Source organism: Lates calcarifer, linkage group LG12, assembly GCF_001640805.2.
Source record: "Lates calcarifer isolate ASB-BC8 linkage group LG12, TLL_Latcal_v3, whole genome shotgun sequence".
Taxonomy (NCBI): domain Eukaryota; kingdom Metazoa; phylum Chordata; class Actinopteri; family Centropomidae; genus Lates; species Lates calcarifer.
In genome coordinates, this window is record NC_066844.1 from 1,806,085 (window position 1) to 1,828,967 (window position 22,883).

The window sequence follows — 22,883 nt, forward strand, 5'->3', positions numbered from 1 at the left end:
TAAACAACATCTGTATCAATGTAAACATCTACACTAAAATAAAATAAAAAGCTCCATCTATCTTTTATTCCTCTTAAAGTTCCTCAGGCTGGAGTGACACTGGACCCCGCTGTATATACCAGCATACACTGGCTGAAAGGTGAGGATAAAACAAACACAAACGTAGATGGACAAACACATTCACACCCATATTCACACCCACTGAACAAGTTAGAGTTTCTACGTCAACCAACCTGCTCACACAGACCACTACAGTCAGTGCTCACAGGAAGTAGTGGGCCTAAGTGTCATTCTTCTCTATAAATACTCTTCCTTTTTTGCTACTCATTCCTCGTCACCTTTTTCTCAAGGCTCCACCTGCCTGACTGCATTACAGCAGTTACTGGTGTCTATGCAGTAAACCTAGATTTAATATGAAATCTTCATATTGCATTTCAATAACCTGAAGTTATATTCAGCAAGGTCTAAAGTGCAGTTTTGAGATCCTTCATGCATATTTCCAATTTATGCTTCTTCATACTCCTACTGTGGGCGGTATGGTGGTGCAGTGGTGAGTACTGTCAGCTCACAGCAAGAGGGCTCTGCGTTCAAACCCCGGTTTGCCCGGAGCTTTTCTGTGTGGAGTTAGCATGTGGGTTTTCTCTGGGTACTCCAGCTTCCTCCCACAGTCCAAAGACATGCAGGTTAGATTGATTAGTGCCTCTAAATTGCCTTTAGGTGTGAGTGTGACTGGTTGTTTTTCTCTGTATGTCAGCCCCCCTGTGACCCTAAAAGGTTAAGTATTATCACTAATGGATGGATACTGTAATGAATGGGTTGATGTGGATACCTCTCACTACCTTTATTTAACAGCTTTGGGTTGATTTTACATAAAAAACAACATAATTATGATCATTCTAGTCTGTTAGTCTGAGAACAACGTGTGCAGTCTAACAGGGCTGTTCTCTGTCTCTCTACAGTGTAGTTGCTTTCAATAATTGAAGTATTTTTTCTGGTAATACTCATGTACTTTTACTCAATTTAGATTTTGAATTCAGGACATTTCACTAACACAGTGATTTTACATCAGTAATATTACAACTTTCTGAAGTAAAGGATCTGAATACTTCTTCCACTGCTGTTCATTTGTGTATTTCTTTATGTATTGTATGCACCTTTATTTCACTCTATTTAATTAAGTATTTTGCTGTTGAACATACTATACAAATAAACTTGCCTTGCCTATACTGTATGCACGCCTATAGTGCCCAAGACTGCTGGGAAAGACTGTGAGGAGAGGGGTTTATAAATCTAAAAACATTTCTCAGACTGCTTCTTTACTCGGACAGAACAACACAGAAAGGGGATGAAAATAAATAAGAATTTCAAAAAAAGTAAACATGAGTTAAAATGTGCAGGAGAAGCTAAAGACATTTTTCAAGCCAGGCCATGTTTGTGGTGGTGTTGAAATCGCTCAGGGGGACGTATTTCACCACAATTTCATTCCTGTTCTTTCACAGCAATAGACAACATGAGTGTGTTTTGTTGGACGGTAGCAAACAGTGTGAATCAATTTTATGAGGCAACATTTTATTAAGCTAAGTGCTGCCTGGTGGATGATGTGTATATCTCATTTAGTAGTGGACACTAATGATGCAGGAAAGATTTGTGGGGGGTCGGCAGTGCTCTGTAACTGTTTGCTCAGATCTACACCCACCAATTAATGACATGACTCATGGTTATCATTAAAAATTTACTTTCATTTTAACTTTGGATCCTGGAAATGTAGTATATCATACAGATCAGGTCTCATGTCAAAGTGTGGCAGCTTTGCGTCTCAGCAACTTCAAAACCTGCAGCAAGAGAAAACTGCTTAAAAAATTCAGACCTCAGCACTGAGAAGTTCTGTGAAGTGAAAGGCGGGCAGCATGCTGAAGCAGGATTATCATCTCTGAACGTCTGTCACGCTTTACACCGAAGGAAACCGAAGAGATGAGGCTGGTCCGGCTTTCTCTCAGGAGATGTTAGTGAGACGGTCGCATTTCACTCTTCACGCTGCGCTCGAGACAGATCAGGACTTGTTTAATGACGAGTTTCAGCTTGTGTGAAAACAAACTGATCAGGTCAGAGCTTCAGTTCATCTGACCTGAGGGTAAGTGACGTCATCTGACTAAAAATGTGACGAAGAACAACTAAAGTGTTAAAGGCATTTAGTCTGTTAATTATTTTCACTTAGTGCTCTGTGTAATGAGACTTATCATTTCACAGCCTGGCTGTAAGCCTGTAGGTGCATTTTCAATTTTTGACAAATCATTCCCACCTCTGGGTCAACTAACCAGCCTTTTCTGGAGCTTTTAACCACATTACATGGTCTTCATCATCAGATAAACTTTGCTCAGTTGTCATAGAGGTAGATCTGCTGTGCTGAGTAGCTGTTATGATTTCACTCCAAGCACTTAAAGGATTTCTCCTGAATGTTCTTGTCACTTCATTTCAGTGTTTGACTTTGGCTGTGCAGAGTGATTCGGGTGCAGTTTGTTACCAAGGAAGATTTCTCTGTGTTCACCTTATCTCAATCTGATTATGCACTGTACAAGCACGATTCTGTAACAAGATGACTCCTCAGTGAAACAGGAGACATCTTGTGTCAAACAAACTAAACATACTTTCATGTCCATAGACTCTTAGTTTTGTCATTGAGGCGAGTGTAGACATGCTTTTAAAATCATTAGAAACAAAGTATTATATAAAGGTAACCAATGGAGTTTAAAAAAACAAAACAAAACAAAACAACCTCTAGTTGTGCTATGAAACAATTTCAATGAGCTGATCCGCCTTTTGTTTGTCTTGTGCATGCACACACAGCGATGATACAACCCTGCCAATGGCTTCACACCAATTCACGACATTACAATGTACGAACAAAGGAAGTGACAAGATGACAAGATGAAAAGCATACAGTATTTAAAAAGTTCAAATGGAAATGTTTTATGACAAGGGAAATGAATTCATCACATTTGTTTGACCTCCAGAGTAAACACAGTGAGTTTTGGTGCGTAAGATTTGATGTAAACAAAACTTTTTCCCACTTTTTTTTTTTTTTTACAATTAAGCTTCAGGATCTTAAGGAGGCTGTCTGTAAGTTTTCTCTGTTGCTGAATGTGGTTTCTTGCTGGGAGCGAGTGGTGGTGATGGTCGTATTGCCACTTCTTCAGGACAACAACAGTGAGTCGCTAACGGAAAGTAGTGCGACTGGCCCGGGCTAGCTGGTTAGCATGCTAACTTCAGTAGAAGACCACTGGAGAAAACTCTTGGTGAGTAATGGACTGAAGTTTGATACTGAACTGACACTGTTTCTTCTAAACTGGTGAGTAAACGGCTGCTAATGCTAACAGTGGCTACGTAGCAATAGCAAAATATACAAATAGCTCTGTTGCACCTGTAGCCACACCCATCAGTGATGTCACAGTGTACCGACACCCCCTGGAGTGCACTGCTACATCACTGCAACAAAAATGATCAGTAAGTTTAATCCATTGCAGTCATAAAAAACAGTGGATGATAATTTGCTTTTTAATTTTTAAATGAGATTTTCTAAATTGTGCAAAGGACAACACTGAGGTTGCATGCAACCAAGCAATCTCCATTCACTGAGTGAGTCTGTGTGACGGTTGAAATGTATACAGACCTTGAGTTGGGATTGATTTGTCAAATTCAAGTACGGACTTTGAAGCGTATTTCTTTGTACATTTTAACATCTGCCAGACATTTCTGGTGTTTCTCTAGAGGAATTCTGTCTGCTTGACACATTTATGCCATGAATATAATGACATCCAAAGTCAAGAATGCCCTGGTGTTACCCTTTCTTGTTTTGACCACATTCATTTTCAAAGTTTCGATTTGTCACTGTGTGGTCAGAGGTTATTCAATGACACAGGGTTTCTTTTTGTATCATAGGTGACTCATCTAAGTAGATGCTATTCTCATATGTAGAGTTTATTTTGGTCCAAAATGAAAGGTGTATTTTGTGTCATTTAAATCAGAATGTTCCTTTAACAGGTTTAACTCAGGAGACAGTGTCACGCGGGTTAAAGACTTGAGGATGAAGTTGAGAAAGGAGGCAAGTTGCATGCTGGAGAAGCAGTCCCTATTAGCCTTACGGCTCCAAAAAGACTCCTAAAACAGGCAAGACCTCTTTGGATCCACATCAGACAAACACCGCAGCTCACAAACAACAATTTGAAGTCCTGCAAAACAAGCTGAACATCCGGGAAACGCAACCTGATCTGCAAAAGACGTGGAATGTCTTATTTCTTTTTTTCTTCCGCCCTTCAAACCCGGTAATGATGGAGGAGTAAAAAGCGACATGATTGGTGGATGCAGCCAGCAGAGGAGAAATGTAAACCCCTTCGTTTTGTTGCATCGGGGGGGTTGAAAGCTGAACGCTCCCCTCTTGTTTTTTTTTCTTCCTCCCCTTCCTTCAATGACAGCAGCAGGAGCCAGCCGGGCGGTGCGGTGGGAAGCGTCCCCCCGGTACGAGAAGGATTTCCCTGCAAGTCTGCGGTAAGGACCGACAACAGAACACCACCACCACCTAGAATAAACAACAGGCAATGTGCGTGAGGCTCACATCTATGCGAATCACCAGGAAGGGGGAAAAACATGCACACAATACACAATGGTGTTGCCTGGGGCTGCCGCGATAGCTCTCAGACTAACCCGGGAGAGACTCGCTCGGTTTTTTTTTTTTTGCTTGCTTGACAGCTGCAGGGCCAATGGAAATATGCATGGAGCCAGCTGCGCTAGGCTGCAGCCAATGGAAAAATCTGAAATGCTGAGCTGCTACTGGATCTGAAGGGGTAAGGTTAGGCTGGCTGCAGCAGCAGCAGCCACACCGCCGCCGCTGCCGCTAAACTTCCACCAAAAAAAAAAAAAAAAAAAAAAAAAAAGAAAAAAGAAAAAGAAAGCTGTTTGTGTTTTGGCTGCTGCAGTGGCCATTTTAGGTAAGAAGCACCCTTTAACTTTTGGACGCGGCTCGTCTTTGTGGATGCGAAGGGGACACATGTGTGTTTCTGTGTGCGTGAGTGTGTGTGTGTTGTCTAGACTGGACTGTGGTGACAAAACAGTGCAGGACTCCGGGATCCAGACTGAATGAACTCCGCGGAGCTGGCTGCTTTATGTGGATTAAATAGATATTGCACAGAGTTCCACTCCTCCTCCTCTTTTCCTCCCTCCTCCTCCTCCCCCCTCCCCTCCCTCACCTCCCCATCTCTCTCTCTCTCTCTCTCCTCTCGCTCTCTCTCTCTCCCCTCCCTCCCTTGCCTGCTAATTTTTTATGCATTTTTCTAAACTGTCATGGCGATTTTGTGTCCTTGGAAATAAAAAGCGCCAGTGTTTTTCGGGCTAACCGGGGGGATGTCTCGCCGGTGAGAGCGTGTGTCCGGTGTCCGGAGCAGGTGAGCAGTCCGCCGGGGAGGGTTTTTCGGTGGGGAGATGTCCCCGAGAAGGAGTTTTAGCGGCTGTCCACACGTGTAAGGAGAGGGGCTGTTATAATGTATTTACAACAGCGATGCAGTGACATTACAGAGCTAGCGGAGAAAGCTAGCTCTGTAGCTACGGGCGCTAACATGAAATAGGACACAGTGTCTCCTTTTCTCTGTCGGCGTGTGCAGCGTGTGTTTTCTGTTTTTCATCCCAAGTCGCCGTTTTCCTCGCCGGGAACTTCTCCTTTTTTCTCTCCTCCCTCGCTAGCTCTCCCAACTTGTGGCAATCCAATGGCTGACAACACTGAAGCTAGCTGTGTGTTAGCCCCTGCGTCTGCTAGCCAAAACCTCAAAGAGGTGTAAGCTAGGTTGTTAGCCTGTTAGCCCCCTTGAAACATTTGTAGCTGTAACGGCCAGGTGTGTATCTGTGCGTATGTGTGTGTGTGTGTGTGTGTGTGTGGGCGCGCGTGCGAGGACACAGTGAGTCATGAAGTGATAGTGTTGTCTGACTTTCACCTGGCCAGGTGTAACCCCCACTGGACACCAGACAAAGGATGCATACAGCTAACCCATATCACTGTGGGCTGACTTAATGATAATTGCATCAAATGTGAATTATGCTAAATGAGCTATAGCCATTAAAGGTGAATAGATTTCCACTTTATTTTCCAGACTTAAATGTCAAAACTCTGAATCCATCATGGCTGTAGGATAGTGTTGGGCTGGAAATTGTCCTCCACACAGGATATTAGTTTTTGAAAAAGCTTATAATACATTGATTAAACCTTAAGAAGGCCAGTCTTAAATCTCATTTACATAACTCTTAATATGTTTTTCGTGTTTGCTATTTCCTGTAGTGTCACATGTAAAATGATTTTGTTTCTGATTTTTGCAAAAACTCTCCCAAAAATGTCTGGCAGTATCATTCCAGCTCAGTCATCATATGTAAAAGTCACATGTGGACCTGTGATAGATTATTTTTAATCCATCCATTCATTCATTGTCTGCTGCTTAACCAAGTCCAGGTCATGCTTAATGATGAATGAATTCTATTATTAGGAGTTATTGTTGTTTACTACTAGGTGCTGAGAAAAAGTTTGGATAAATATTAATAAATTTCTGCACTTGGTTAATGGAATTATTTACCCTCTTGGTGTGACTGTGAAATGTATTAAATGGCATTTTGTGTGGTATTAAAATGTCTAGAAAAGTTTTACAGTTAACTGTGCGGAAACTCTGCTCACAGCTTCTTCTTACACAGAATCATCTGTATTCAGCGTAAAAATCTGCAGTTGTAGAATGGGGATTTACTTAATTTCTTCTAATTTCTTTGAGTTGTGATGAGCTAGAAAGGTTGCTGGTTCAACTCTCCGAGACATTCCTGGGTGGTTTCAGGATGACTCTGTGGCCCGGGTGGTTAAACACCTCGCAGGATGAAGCACACCTCGCTCTGCTTTGTTGTAGCTGTGTTGTGTTGTGTTTCCATGTTCACCTTGTGTTGGCGTGTCTTCCCTCGCACAGCCAAAAGACATGCAGCCGAGGCTATTTGAAGACTCGTAATCTTAACGTGTCTGTCTGCCTACTTGTTTGCCCATTGTGTTGCACTTTTTATTGCCTGCTTGCAGAACTGCTGCTGCACTTTGACTCCATCATCAAAAGAAGTTGCATGGGTGAAGGGGAGAGAGAAAAAACAACAACAACAACTTTGCCCCTTTCTTATTTGTTGAGACTGCTGACTGCTGAAGCAGGAGTTGGGACGTTTGTGTGTAAGGTATTGCACCCTGAGTTAGTTCTACTTGATTACAATAATTTAGGGATGAGTCAAAGAATTATCTGCAGCACTTTACTCATACTGATGTTTCAGCTGCTGTTTGTAGAGAAAACATGGAGATCATAGAGACAGTGTGGAGTCAGATACCAGCTAGTGTTGGCACACACTATGTGACCTTTCTTTCGCAGCACACCTTTACTCTGCTTGTGTTTCATTTGGAAATAATATATGTGTTTCTAGTAGTAATATTTGGTTATTTTTGTTTATATTTGACAATTAATACTAAGTAGATAATGTCCAAAGAAAACTTTCTGTGCATTTCTAAAAACCCTTTGTGATCATTAAAGGGTCCAGATCATACTTACTTGTGCAAAAACTTTAAAAAAACCCTAAATGTTTAACTTGAGATAACAGTGGGATACTCAGCACCTTACAAGGGAAACTTTCAAGGAACCACCTGTTGGAGAGAAATGCAGGAGCCTTCCTCTCATGTTTTTGAATAGGGAGGTCAAAACATTAGAAATAATATAATGCAGTCCAGTTAAATACCACTGCAAAACAGGGGCTTGATAAATGTAAAATGTGTCACAACGTACCATTATAGATGGAGTATTGTGGTGTTACAGTGGTGCTCCAGCCTACAAATCATACTCTCCAGATGAAGGGGAACATGACTGCTTGGTACAGACCCCAGCAAAAATCACATTATCATTTTATGTAGTTTTCAGTGAAAATGAAATACATTGCAATTCAAATATCTGTCAAAGTAAGCACAATATTACCATTTTTTGCATATTGTTCAGCCCTGCTGGAGACAACAAACTCAGTAATAAAGTTAAATTAAAACCTCTCTGACTAGTGTCAATGAAAATTCAACATTATTCTCTATGCAAAGGTAGAATTTATGGCTGAGCTGTTGGACTGGATTGCATTAGACTTTACAGGCAAACCTCTGCAGGTGCATATTTCTGATACTACAGTGAAATGAGAGCTACCTGTTCCAGTAACAAAGTGGTGACAGAAGTTTGATATAAATGGCTGAGCAGCAGCATTTACATTGTAAAGTATATGGAAGCAATAGACACATAGCAAAGGATGCAATGTAATAAAGCCCACACACCTGAGGGTGGTATATTATATACTGTGTACATTTTTAACTTGCATCGTTTCCTTTTTCATGACTAATCTGAACAGGAAACTTTCTCATCTAATTTAATACAACTTGATTTTTAGCCCACTCTGCCTGCACAGTGAATGACCAGTCAATCATTTTAAAGCAGATGTGGTTGTTTTTGATGTATAAGAAAAAAAAGACACTAACTGTGCCACATTTCCATACTACATATGAACCGACATCACTCGGGTGTCAATCAATCTCCAACTTTAGAAAGCTACTGCCAATTAAAGATATAAAAGAGACGAGAGTTTTAAGTTTTTTGCAGTTAATATTAGCACCTTCATTTTTTGTCATGAGGATATTTAAGCCACTTTTCCAGATCGACCATAGCTGCATATTCAAAATCTGCCTAAAATTAGTCTGTAGCATGTGGAGCACAAGCAGGTACTTGCTGTCAAATTTACTTATTTGACAGCAAAATAATGGACTTCACCTTGCAACACGCATGGTTCCACTTTATGTATTTAGGAGGTCTCAGCTAGAGGGATATGAGGGCATCTTTACAAATGTACGTCGAGCCTGTATTGATGGTTTTAGTATTGAATCAAAGTGTTATGTTAAATCAACCAGAAAATTGAACAGTCGCCCTAGTTTGTCTAAAATCACTGTAATCATTGCTTGAGTTATACATTCCTAGACAATGAAGGTACAAAGGTTTAACTGTGAAATGCTTTACAGACATAAGAACAGGTGCATGGATGTTAAGTTATACAAATCCTCAGTATTCTTAGCTTTCTCTTATAGGCACCATCCAGTCATTAGAGGGACTCAGGTTCAGTGTTCAGCTGCGACTGTTGGCAGGTGACAGGCGACTGTGTGAAAATGTGGAACTTTAATACCAAGACATACAGTAACATGACACAAAGTTCGCTCAGCATGGTGCACTCAACCAGAGTGCTGAGATGTTTTGTGTTGATGGAGGAGAAACTTTGTCATGGAGTGCTGTAGTTACGCTGGTTTTTGTGTTGGCCATTGCTCTTATAAAAATGATTTGGCACCATCAGGGAGGCGTTTACAGGCATTGTTGCCAACGTTTTGCTTTTGTCCCTATGTTTACAGACTTTTCAGAATCTTTTTTAGTGATGTTTATTCAGAAAAAGCACCCAGCGAGAAACCTTAGCTACTTTTCATAGAAGAGAGTCACAAGTACTGTCCTGCAAGCACGAGGTCAGGCTCTCCCTCTGCAGGAACACCTCTATGACGACGCGGCAGCTTCTCTGAGTGATAATTTTACCAGTTAAATATAGCTGAAATCACAGCACAGCCGTTGAATTAAACTGATGTGTCTGGTGTGTTTGTCAGACGACGTTGCGGTTATAAATTCAGGGTATTAGCAGAGCAGAGCAGCAGCTTGGAAATGACTTGGAAGTGACTGCTGGTTAACCTGTAGTCTCAACGGGCTGCAGGTTCAGTCACTATTTCATACTTGTTCCAACAGCTCTATTGGTCTTTGGTTGTATTAAAATACTGTATACGTGAGCACAGAGAGTAGAGAGAGCAAACAGATAAAGATCAGCCGTGTACTTGATTTTACCAAGTCTTGTTTATCAGTTTGTCATTTCTGTAAGTGGTGACAGAAGAAATCAGATTTAAACACACTGGATGAATCTCTGTTAGTTGATTGTGAAGGCTCTCCTCTTTTCTCCTCCACTTCCTCTGTGTTTTTATGCTGAGAAGACAGCTGTAGATTCATTTTAAACTTCTAGAGGGTAGAACAGTACCTTGGTAAAGCTTGTGTATATTAATCTGTTTGTAAAAGTTGTTGAATATAGGTGGAGGGTTGAGTCAGTTTATTGTAGCGGAAGCTTCATCATGATGTCTGTAGGCCTGTCACTGTGACTTAATCACCTGATTGTGATTACTTGAGCCGACCTCACGAATACTTAACATTCATCTGTATAAAAACAGCTGGATGAAAACAGAAATGACAAATTTCCTGTCACAGTTTCCATGTTTTTCTTCCACCATTTGAGGGTTGATTGGCACCTTTTTAACGATGTAATCATGTTGCGCCCCAAGAATCAGCACCAACAGCTGAGGTGCTTAACTTCTAATAGTCGACTGACCGCATTTTGATGAGCATCTGCTAACTCTAACAAACAGAAATGTAAATTTGATTATATTTTCCAGTGTTCAATGCGTCAACTACAATATCATGATCATGACAGCATTAGATGTCTGTGCTTTTACTGATGACGTATATCTGAGGTGTAACTGAGATAATTTGTTTATCAGATAACAGGGTGATTGACAGAATATTAACAATAGTTTTGACCATTTTCAAAGAAAAAAGGCTCCCACACACATCACTGAGGCTTTTCTCTGTTTGTAAATCATTGTATCTTTATGTTTTGCTCTGTTGGTTGGACAAAAACAAATAATTTGGAGACATCACCCTGGGCTCTGGAAAATGAAATATACACATTAGCTGTGCAGAGGTCTCAGTAATCCGCAAGTCTTTCTCCAAAAACGTAGGAACATAGGCAAAGGTTTGATTGTGGCGATGTGAGGGAGAAGCTGTAGGATTTAGTTGTGATCTTAAATGTAGCACACAATAGTGTAAATATGTCAATGTCACAGTGCTGTAGCGGCGGACTAGGTCAGCTGGATGCTTGGCACGAGGAAGAGATGAAAACTGTGTCATGAGGAGATGCTGCGATTTGGAGGTGATTAGCGATTTATCTGATTAATATGAGATAGCTGAGTCTCAGTGTGTTGTAACCACAGGCCGGGCTGCCTCTGACAACACTGTCCGCTCCTTTGTTTGTTCCCTCGTGGGAGCATATCGTACAGCTGAAGCGGGGACGGAGCGAGGAGGAGCTGTGTTCCATTTTAAAGATGCGCCCCCCCCACCCTCACCCCCCATCTTTGTCCATGCTAACACACACATATACACACACACACACACGCATGGGAGAACAGGGTTGAATTTGGTTTGATTTTTTTTTTTAGCACAGCCGGCTGCTCCTCCTCGTCCCTCAAGTGAGCCATCCCCTGATGATTCTCAGGCGCAGCAACAGTTAGGCTCTTCTGCTCTTTTGTGCAAGGGCAAGTGGCTGAGTGAAGGGAATAAGGTCACTGAAAAGAGAACGACTCTCTCCACCGAGACAGTCAAGAAGGATTTCTGTCTGAGGCTGCTGAGTAAAGTCTGCTGAAGCACCCACTTTTTCAGGTTATAAAAATAAATCCTGGAGGTTACTTGGTTCCAGAAAAAAATTCACCCATGATATTGTGACTGCAGAAAAGATATTTATAGTGTTAAAATGACAAAAGACAATTGTGCTTTATCTAAAGTAGATCTGAAACTTAAAGCAATTTTCAGTGTTGAATAATAATCGATTTACTCTCAGAGCTTGAGGTGTCTGACAATCCTGAACTCAAACATATTCAATTCCCAATGATATCAAACAGAGAAAAGGAGAAAATCCTCATATTTGAAGAGCTGGAGCCAATTTAAATTTATAAAATTGAGTTACTAATTTATAGGGCTGTCCTGAATGCCATTAATGACGGTTCGAAGCTTCAGTGAGAATTACCTGTGATTATTCAAGCCTACAACAACAGGGTGGGATGCGAGAGTGACGAGGACAACAATTGGACTTTAGCCTAATTCTTTGTTAGCATGCAGGTCTCGCCAACATCAGCCATAATCGGAAAGAAGGACATTTTAACAGTTGCTCAGCTGTTACTGACAGTTTTCAGATTTGTGTTGACATGACATGATGCAACTGTTGCTACGATTAAATGTCCCTGTCTGTAATAACCACTAATGATAAATGTTGATGCAGGATGAACAACGTTGGAAAACTATTTCTTGGGTTTTTCTGGCAGTGCAAGTATAATAATAATCTAAAACAAAAAACAAAGCATTCAAATGATGTTATTTAGATGTTGGTTACCATGGCAACCGGCAATGCTTTGATTGCTTAGAAGCATTTGGGTCAGCCCTACTAATTTATTAATCAACTAATCATTTTGGCTCTGATCTTGAAGTGAAGTTGAAGGCTGTGCTCAGGACATTTCTTAATATCATCATAGTTTCGCTGTTGGTGAAGACAAACTTTAGTAACCAGTCACTTTAAGCCATTAATTTTGACGACAGAAATATGAAACGGTAGCATAACAAGATCAGATCATAATCAGATGTTTGCGTGTATGACTTTGTGACGGGTGAGAGTTTCCTCTCCTTTAGCTGCTGTAGAAACAAGTTCCCATTTCAGATCTGGCCCTCCTTGTACACATGCACTCTGTTGTGAGTGTGTGTTTATTTATGTGTTTGTGTGTGTGTGTATGTGTGTGCATGAGTCCTGCTGCACAAGACTGCAGAACGAGTGAGCAGCAGACGGTTGTTTCATTTCTGAAAACAGCATGCTCTCAATATTCATGGGTGACAGGTGTGTTGAAATATAACGACTTGGTATAAAAGTTGGGAAAAAGCTTCTACACACTGCCTGTCTCCCTTAGATTTAACTGCTGTCATTTTTTTTGGAGGGTGGAGGAGGTAGTTTTCATGGAGAACAGGAAGTCCACACCTCCTTTACCTTGCTATTTCCCTTTTCTTACACTTCTCTGTCACACATAATCACTTTAAGGCCACAGGAGTATTGTAGTAAATCTGCTGTCGGGGCACCAAGGCTCCCTGTCGGTTACCTCTAATGTTAGTGAGGAAGTTTGTTCTGCTGTATCAGGTGTTGTAAGACCTGGACTGACTGGCTTAAATCTAAATGTACTTTACCTTTCAGATGATATGGTGTGAGGCTTTTAGGATACAAGAGTGCTGTGGGAAATGGAGGTCAGGTGTGTATGTTGGAGTTAGGTGGGGTTTGAATCTGCCATGACACCATCTCTTTGTCATTTTTAAAGGTCATTTTTATGGCATTTAAACTCTACAATATTGCGGTCCTTTAACACGGAGTGATTGTAAAGATTAGGTTAAGAGGTGCAGTCATCTGTGCACATCACCACCACCATATTTTTATTTTCTATAGCTGATCCAAATGGAAGATAATGAAGCATTTTATTTAGAACGTTTGCTGTTGCAGGAATCATTGAGAATCCAGTGGGTGTAACCAGTAATTCAATATTTGGGATCATTTTCTCTCTCTACATATAAACACAGTGTGGCGCAGAATCATTGAATTATTGTAATTCACAGATTTAATTTCCAAAAATTTTTTTTTTTTTACTGTTACATCTCCAGTGGAATTATCAGTTACACTTCACAAAGAAACCTTAGGTTACAGCTGTTGTTGCTTTCAATGAGTGTGTTTAACTAAATACAATGTGATTTTGAATACTTAAAAATAATAGGCCTTTATGAGAATCCTGCTACAGATAAATGCTGTGACATCAGTTTTGTCCATTATCACCTGTGTAATCAGTGTAATGCAGGATTTGAGCCAGAATGTAAAAATGACACTGTCAAAACATAAAATGTCATGTGACCACAGCTCCCCTGTGTCATGAAATGTACGGCAGGATCAGTGTTGTTACCAGGTTTCTCATCGTGCTGGGAGATAAAACAATAACAATAATTATCACTATTATGATTTTCCTCAATAGAAATCTAACAAATGGTTGAGATAATTAATTTCTATGCATAGATGGCATGAACAGAAATGAATCATGTTGCACTGCAGGAATAGAAGTATACACTGTCAGTGTTTTAGTTAGGTTTTATCAGTATAATTGTTTTACTACCTCAACTGTCTGGTTTCTTCAACTTTCACTCTGGAGCAAAAATCTGCCTTTAAACTCAAAAGAGATGAATGATTTAAGATAAGATAGACTTTATTCATCCCACTTGTGGGAAATTTGACATTTATGATGATAATTATCGAGATTGACTGATGGTGAGATTGACTGATATGAACATTTTTATTGTGATGACATTTTTGGCTGTATGGCCCTGCCCTGGTTTCTCATTTTTAGATTTTATAATCAGTATCAGCTCTTGTTTTTATTTTGAGAATTGGCCAAAACTACCAAAAACTACGCCCTGTATGTGCTGTCTGTTCCATTTACAGAAACGATGAGAATCTTTGACACCTAAAAATTACTTGAGCCACATGTGGAGGAGACGACAATGCTCCAGACAGACTTAATTAACTGTAGCTGCACATACACGCTGTCTGTTCTCGCAACTGAAGCAGTGTATTTGCTAAATATCACTTGCATGATGTTATCTTATTGAGAGTCGTAACTTTATTAGCTCTCCTAGAATAAAATGCTTGACATTGAAATCAAACAAAAGACGTGGAAGCGAGGTTATCCAAGCAGTGAGCGGTGTCAAGAGCAAAGGCCAGGCCATAGTCTTTCAGGGTGAGGAAAGGAAGTGAGATAAACATGTCAACAAGCTCATATAATAGAGCTGTAACTGAAGAAACAAAGAGCTAATTTAGTTTCCTTCCAAGCCCATTGGTGATACGAAATAGATTTGTGGTTGAATATCACTTTATTTTTTATTCAAACTGTTCATATGCACAACCAGATCACTTGATTGACAAACTGCACAAAGTCATTTAGTGTCTCTATGGCAACAGGAGATGAAGTGACGAGGGTATGATGCTGTATTGTTCTGTTTTCATACTGGTTCACTCTCCTACCGTGTTCACTTTCCACTCCTTGTCTTCCACGTGACACGTCCTCCTCCCGCATGACGCATCGCACAGGCCCAGCCTCTCGGGGCAGAGCTCCGTCCAGCGCCTGGTTGTTGTTGGGCCTCAGGGTGCGGAGTGTCCCACATACCCCAAAGCACTTAACTGATCGGACTTACCAGCTTGTTCCTGTCAGCGTGCGTGTGTTTATTGCTGTGGTGGTTTTTCTACATTGCATTTCCCAGAGATCAGTTGTCCATCCAACAGTACGGGTGGTGATGTTGTGTGATGAGGGTTGACTTTGTATCGGAGGAAAATAATCACATATCACATAAATCTCAAATCACATAATAATAATCACAGACAGACTGTTGTCCTCACTTGCAATTAAATCACTTCATTGACACAATATACAGCGTTTGTTGTGGGGATTACGTGTCGCACTTTTAAAGATGGCAGTTATGGGTCTGGTCTAAACTTCTTTTGCAGATGCTGCAGTTATCCTTAATGGGAGAGTGAGACAGGTGGTGGAAGTGCCTGACTACGTCTGCCGCTGTAGAGCAGAGCAGAGCAGAGCGCCACAGATGTCATTTTATCATCCGAGTGTTAAGCAGCGAAAGGGCGATTCTGCTGAACGTCATATGCGCAGTGCACAAAATATGAGCAGCACCTGCTCTTTCCATGAAGCTCGGAGAGTCGGGTGACCTGCTGTAGATATCACCTGCTCTAAATCTGCTTCAGCTTCTCAGACTGGGGTTGTATTAAAAGGGATGAAAAAGTTAAAAGAATGAGTGAATGATGGAGGAAATTGGGTACAATGATAGTTCTTCACCTTCTCAGTTATCTTGTGTAAAACTGATCTGCTGCCAGACAGGCAGGAAAAACATCCCTTAATGAGCTACTTCTCTAGATTAAAATTTAACTCGTTAACCTAAGCAACTCCCCAAGTAAATGAAATGTTGAGTTTGCATTAATAGCTTATAAAACCATGCACCCATCTGCTGTCTGATAACTGTTCTCGCCTTCTCTCCTGCTTGAGCAGCACTTTGTGTCCTGCTGTGTTGTACACAAGGCTCTGTTTTTCAAACTTGACTTAGGTGACAGGAGAATAAATAATTTGGCAGCCAGCCTTAGATTTGGATAGATGGAAATCCCTGCCAGTGTATTTACTGCAGAGCGAGTTAAAACTGCTGGAAAACGACCATCTGTGTGACTTGATACAAATCAAAGCTTCTCAGTCCATCTCAAACTACAGCAGTGCCTCTGTTATTCATGTGATCCTTGAGTTTGTGCTCTCTTAAGAAGTGTTGAATGAATGCTCTTCACAAAAACCATGAGATTTGAATTTGCCTTTTTAGATTTGATAGATTGCAAACAGCAAGAGTTGCATGATAGCTTAGATATCTGCAAGATATTATGAGCCACACTCACTCGTCTTCTCCAGAAAGAAATGTATGGAATGACTGTCTGTAAAATAGAGTATAGTGTTGAGTGAATTGTAAAAGGTATGTTGTTGTTTTAGTTGCACTTGAGCACCTATATTGTGCCTGTACTGTTGGACAACAATGTCAGCAACAAGGATTTCGAATTGAATGTATAAACCTGTTTGTGTTTATGTTGTAAAGCAATGGTTAGAACTAACCAGCCGCAGCCAATGCATCGAAAGTTTACTAGGTGTTTGGATACTGCAAAAACTACAATAGAAAAACACTTCTTTTTCTATAATAAATTAGGTTACAATAATAATAAATTAGGTTACAATAATGCTTGGGCATGCATGTGCAAACTGAGAAAAGATGTCACATCTGTGTGTATCTGTACATATCGTCATTCTTCTTTGTTCACTGTCCAAATGTAAGTTGCATGTAGGTCACATGCCTCGGGATCTGATTTTGTACCTCATATCCTTGTGGTCCAGATAGGAACTGGGAAAACATGTGACTCAATGCAGATTTTTTTTTTTTTTTTTTTTTTTTTTTTTTTTTTTTTTTACACAATTGGGATTCTTTCAGCTGCACTGTGGGTTTTTAACCTCTTTATTAAAGGACAACTCCTGTGTTTCTGAACCTGGGCCTTGTTCTCCCATGTTTTGGAGGATAAATGATTGATGGGGACAGTTGTGCAATACTTTTGCTTCAGTAAAGGATCTGATTACTTCTTCCACCACTGAAAGTTACACAATAACACAAACAAACTAACAGAGGGAGGCAGTTGTGTTCTAGCAGCTTCTGTGTTTAAGATGACCATTTTTGTCAGTGGATCTTGTAGTGATTAATCAGCGACTGTTTTGATAAAAAATAATTATTGAAGCAAAAATACCAAATGTTCCCTTGTTCCAGGTTCTCACTTGTGAGGATATGGTGCTTGTCCTTGTTTGTTTTGTTTGTTTATGTGACAGTGAACTGAATTTCTTTGTGTTTTTGACTCTAGGTCAGATAATACAGCAGGTCTAAAGACATTATCTTGATCTTCAGGACATTTTAACAGGTATTTTCAATATTTTGTAGATTAAATAAATGATCAGCGATCAAATCAGAATGAAATTAACCAGAAGCAGTCTAGTCCAGTTCAGCTTTACCTTGCAGAAAAATGTGTTCATTGCTCAGAGGAACAGTTCAAACTGAGGCTTTTTAGTGTAGTGTGTGCTGAAACACTCTCAATATGTTGGTGGTATATACCTTTAAGACAGTGAGGTGCGCTCCTATAAGAAGTTTCGTTGGTTGGGTAGCCTTGTGGAACCAGTTGCTCTCCCACTGTCTGACCTTTTTTTGAGAGTCCCACCACCATCTATTCAGATGTCTTTGGCAACAGAGCAAGGCTCTGTGGTGTTAGCACTGGAGGTTGTTTTGTAGTTTTCTGCTGTAAGAGAAGTTTATTAATGGTGTGGCTTTTATTCAGTGTGGTACACCCACTCACAGCTGACATTAAAATCACACTGCAGCTGAAATATGAATCTAGAGTGTCAATGGGACACCTGCCACCTTCAGGTACAAGTAAATAAACCCAGGAGAGGTTGGAATCTGATTTCTTAAACCCCTGAGGGAGGTGAAACAGGAAAACGTTTACTTCCTTTCACTCACACTTGTGAGTTTAAGCTTGGTTGGTGCTTTTCATAGACTGTCTCTACATGGGGGGGATTCTTCTTTTCAGGTGTAAATGTTGTCTCAACAAACCCCTCACTCTCACCTTAACCAAACTCAGTTTCATATTTGTTATTTTCTGATGTTTGTGTGAAAATGTGTGGTTGGAGCTTTTCAGTCCTGCCTGGCTCTGAGGTGTTCAGGTGGTGCATACCAGTGGAGACAGGTGTGTGAGTGTAGCTATTGAGTCTAAATCACTGGTCTAAAAATGGCAACCTGCCAGACTAGACATATCTGACAGATGTAACTCAAAGGTCTATTGTTGACTGGATTGTTGCCTTCGTACTTCACTGTTGCACATAGGTGATAATTTTGTGTTTTGATTGTAACTATACTCAGTGAGGGAAGTGTTGTCTCTGTAACAAACACACCAAACTCTATTTATAATTCTTGATATTTTAGTTTCCTGTCTGAATATCAGAGATGAATGCTGGTTTTTTAATGACTTTTTAACTGAGTTCAGCGTTACTTTTGAACTTGCTGGACCTGATTCCAGCAGTTTAACCTGCTCACCAAAGTTACAGAGAGCAAGAGCAGGTGTTCAGGGCGCAGGGTGGGAACGACAGAGGCTCCATTCTCCCTGTTACAAGTCAGTGAACCATCACATAAAATGGCTATATGAAGTTGCGTTAAGCTGCAGGATCTTGTAGGAAACATGTCATAAATAAGGACAAGGTCACTTTTGAGTTTCTCTGAAAATTGGCTGCAAAATGAGATGATTTAATACATGGATACATCATCTCAGAAAGTAATTAACTGCAGAAAATATACAGGAAATGACACATTTTCACATTTAATGTAACATCATTCATGGTATGAATTAAGGTAGCTCAACTTTACAGATTGACTGCACTAAATTTTATATTGCAGGATGAAGTATGTGTCATATCCACTATATTTTTCTGCTTCTTACTTGATAGTATGTGGCTGACAGTACAGAGCAGCAATCTGCAGTGTGCACTCAGTCAGATGGTGGTTAATTTTTAACTGATGATGAAAAGGGTCCTTTATATTTTCTGGAATTGCAAAGAGCAGGTCAAACAGACTGAAAAAGACGTAAGACTAACTCACTCAAGATTTTCTCTGACGTAGAGAAGCTTATACATGAAGGGAAATGGATGTTGGAAGGATGCAGATTGGCATAAATGCACAAACAGAGACAGATGGATGTAGGTATTCAGTGTCTCAGTCATTTGTTAGGAGGAAGCTGATGTGAGGTGGTAACACTGACACTGTGCTGGAATTGGATTTGCGTTCATGCTGTATTTGGAAGAGTTAGAGTTTATTGGACATTAAAGTTTTCTGGAAGTTTGTTGCTGTATCATCAACATCGCCTTTTTTTTGCTTCTCAGTTGTGAGGATTTTCTTACTGTCTTTGTCTTATGTGATAGTAAATTGAATATATTTGGGTTTTTAGTTGGTTGAAGACATCAGAAATTTTTATCAGGCATTTCTCTCTATGTGCTGACCTTTTACAGACTAAATGGTACAATGAGAAAATAATTAGTTAATCAAAAGTAATTGTTGTTTGCAGCTCTAGAGAAGTGTTTCCTTAAAACTGAACATAATCAGTGGACAGAGGCAATTTTATCCATTTAAAGTGAAACCTGCAGCACAATAAAGCATGCAAAAGTGAAGGGGTCCGAATACTTTCTGAAGCCACTGTATCTTCAGTCCCTGTCCACCTCCACCTCCCTGTATGAAACCAACCCCAGTGGCAATATTGCGACTGTGGCTAAGTTTCTGAAAGGGCCTCAGAGGCAGCGTGGAGCGGTGTGAAAATGCTCTGTTCAGGTTATTCTGAAATGATTCCGTTTCATCATTTCTCTGCTGTGTCATTGCAGCTTGAAACCAACCCCAGCAGCAACCTTTCCACTGAAACCTCTGTGGAGGCTGAAGTGGTGGCCATTGCAGAATTTCTTTTTCACACATTTATACCACTTACTGTGTCTGTCCTGCTTTTGTGTTGGCAGCAGGTCATTCAATCATGATCTTTTCCCAGGGGGAAAAACACTTGTCATGTGATCCCCAACAATTGACTAATCAACCAATTACTGCAGATTTATACTGTAATATGTATTTCAGCAGGCAGATACACTACAGCAAAAAGAAGTTATGTTACCTTGTTACTCCTCATACTCCTCATACTACTATCCACTCATTTGTTGCTGCACTGATCCCTGCTGTGGATATCATGGCCGTTCAATGATTAATCATCAGGTAACTCTTTCAGATTCCTGGAATGCAGTCAATGCAAATAAGTGAAAATCTGCCATTTTAGTGTTGAATCACAGGCTGAACCTGGGCTCGGCTGCCAGTTAATTAACATAGATTGAATTAGTTTTTGTAATTTTTTTGTGTGGAGAGTTTCCAGCACGTTGACATCTGTGGTGGTCATGTGTGCTGTGTTCTCTGCTTTTGTTGTTTGGAGATCAGGTTGTCCGATTACCTCTAATAGAGAGATGTTTGTTAAGACCACCCTACCCCCATTTCAGGAAGAGGAAGATACCTGATGAATAATCCCGCTGATAAAGCATCACTGGTCATCGAATGGTTTGTTGAGCAGAAAGCCAGTTTGCTCAAACACATATTTGAGCAGGTGTTTTATTAGTGGTACCTGCCTGTTACAGCTTTCACATGTAAATTAGAGCAGAATTAAGCATAAAAACAGTGTTGTGATACAAATGTCATGTTTTCTCCTGTAAAGACAGCTTCACATTTTGTAACCTTTAGTGAGACAATTAGACCCTGACAACAACGCAGTTTCCACGTCAAATGGGTTTCCATCCATACTGGTGTTTCCTCATCATTTCCTACAGGGGCTCTCTAATTGAATGCCAAGCACATTTTTTTCTTGTTATATATTGCGTGAATTAAACTTGTTGCTGTTTGCTCTGTGTGTGTGGAATATGACTGTGATTTTTCTTTTTTGTTTTCAGAACAAACCAGAAACACTGCCGCTCTGTTGTTTTTCCCCTTGTAAGTGCAGTCATATAACTTAGCAGATAAGTGCAAATGTTTTCTTAAATTGCACTTGGCTTTGTACTTGTTTTCTGTCGTGAGTACACTGTAGCAGTGAGGGAACGCGACTGTTCCTCTTGTGTTCTCTGTGCTGTATAGAGAGCCTTGAAACTTTTAGTGTTTAACCTGCTGTCAGATCTGAGAACACCTCAGAAGTTCTCCATCACTGAGGAAGCTGAATGACTTCTTCCTGTATGTTACAGGTGTCATCTTCACCCATAACAACAGTTTACACTCCTTGATGGCAAGGGTCGGGAGGGAAAAGTCAAAGAAACAAGCTGCTGCTGCCTTAATGTCTGTAGTGCAGTTTCAGTGTCCTTTAGCAAGGCATTAGTCTTAAACTCTGTCTCAGTGATCAACAGCAGGCGACTGTGGTTGTTCTTGGATGCTTCCAGGAAGTGAATGTGTGTAACTGGAATGTGAAGGAGGTTGTTTGTGGAAAACATTTGGTTCAGCAAACCCTCTCCTAATATGGGTGAGAAAGGTCAGCTGTTTTGAATAAACGATAAGATGTATACTGCACGTGGCTTTCAGGAAAATAGATGCATCATTCTGTTCTGGATTTCATGCTTCCTCCAGCACTTGTGTCATTATTTGTCATCTTTAATTGATAGCCTTTGTGCAGTATGAAGTAGATCCAGTGTATTTGTACTGGTTGAATCGCCTTCATTTCCTTTTCTCTCTCAGCTTTAACTCACAGCTGTATTGTTGAACGACATAATAAGGTTTCTGTGTTTTTTGTGCATTTCTGGAAGTAATAAGAATTGTGTCCTTTTCTGTTAACAGATGCAGTGAAGGGATAGAAGATGAAAATACACAAAAAGGACAAGCAGCAGGTTTGTGTTGTCCCTCTCTCTCCTCACACACACACACACACACACACAAACACACACATAAAAAGTAGGTCATTTATAAAAACCCTCCATACAAGAAGCAGCTTTGATACTAAATAAAAATGTCATTTTTCTAAAGCTTCAATCAAGTGTTCTTAGCACATATGTTTTGTACATATTCACGAGCTGTGTAAAACTAAAACTCAGCTTAACCCCACATCCTGGGGTAAATGTGTTCTATGCTATGGTTACCAAATGGAGGCTCCTGTAAAATAGGACACTGATAAGACCAATGCTATCAACTCTGCCAGCAGTGTAGACAGGGCTCTCACGCCCAAAAAACACAAGTTCAGCATTGGAATTATTTCTAGTGGAGCAGTTGGCATTAACAGGCGGGAGCAGTTATGACGATTTTAGAGAACAAAACAATTTGAGAAAAAGTTAATATGCACATTTCTGATTCACAAAAGTTTTGTAATTCTGCTGGGACTTGAATACAAAATCTCAAGCGTGAAAGAAAATATCAGAGATGATGGTGAGGAAAATTAATATTGTGATTATTTATATTCTGATGAAGTCTGAAGGATCCTGCTGAGCGACTGCTGTTCTTTTCATTTTGTGTTGTACCTTGCAGATTCTATTCAGTCTGTGTGTTTACTCTGCAACCACTTTAACTCCACCCTGAAATTTTGTCACTTTTTAGTACTGAGGTGCTCTAGCATTTGAACATATTTTACTGCCACATACTTTCCTAAAAATGTTCCCATTCTTATATAAAAGAACCTGTTTTAGGAAAAAAGATGATTGTGATGTGGATGCAGATCTCTTTTTTTGTGCTACATTACATGATCTGGTGATGTAGATCTGTCTACAAATTTAGCTT

At 40.3% G+C, this 22,883-nt stretch overlaps 1 protein-coding gene across 1 annotated transcript in view; it reads left to right on the forward strand.

Moving 5' to 3' along the window:
• Nucleotides 1–4,550: 4,550 nt before the first annotated feature.
• The window catches only part of chd6 (chromodomain helicase DNA binding protein 6), a 90,263-nt gene continuing 71,930 nt past the window's right edge, over nucleotides 4,551–22,883 (forward strand). Inside the window, 2 exon segments of the mRNA XM_051074206.1 lie at nucleotides 4,551–4,982; nucleotides 21,954–22,003. Of these exon segments, the coding sequence (XP_050930163.1) occupies nucleotides 21,974–22,003 (30 nt within the window). The 5' untranslated portion in view covers nucleotides 4,551–4,982; nucleotides 21,954–21,973.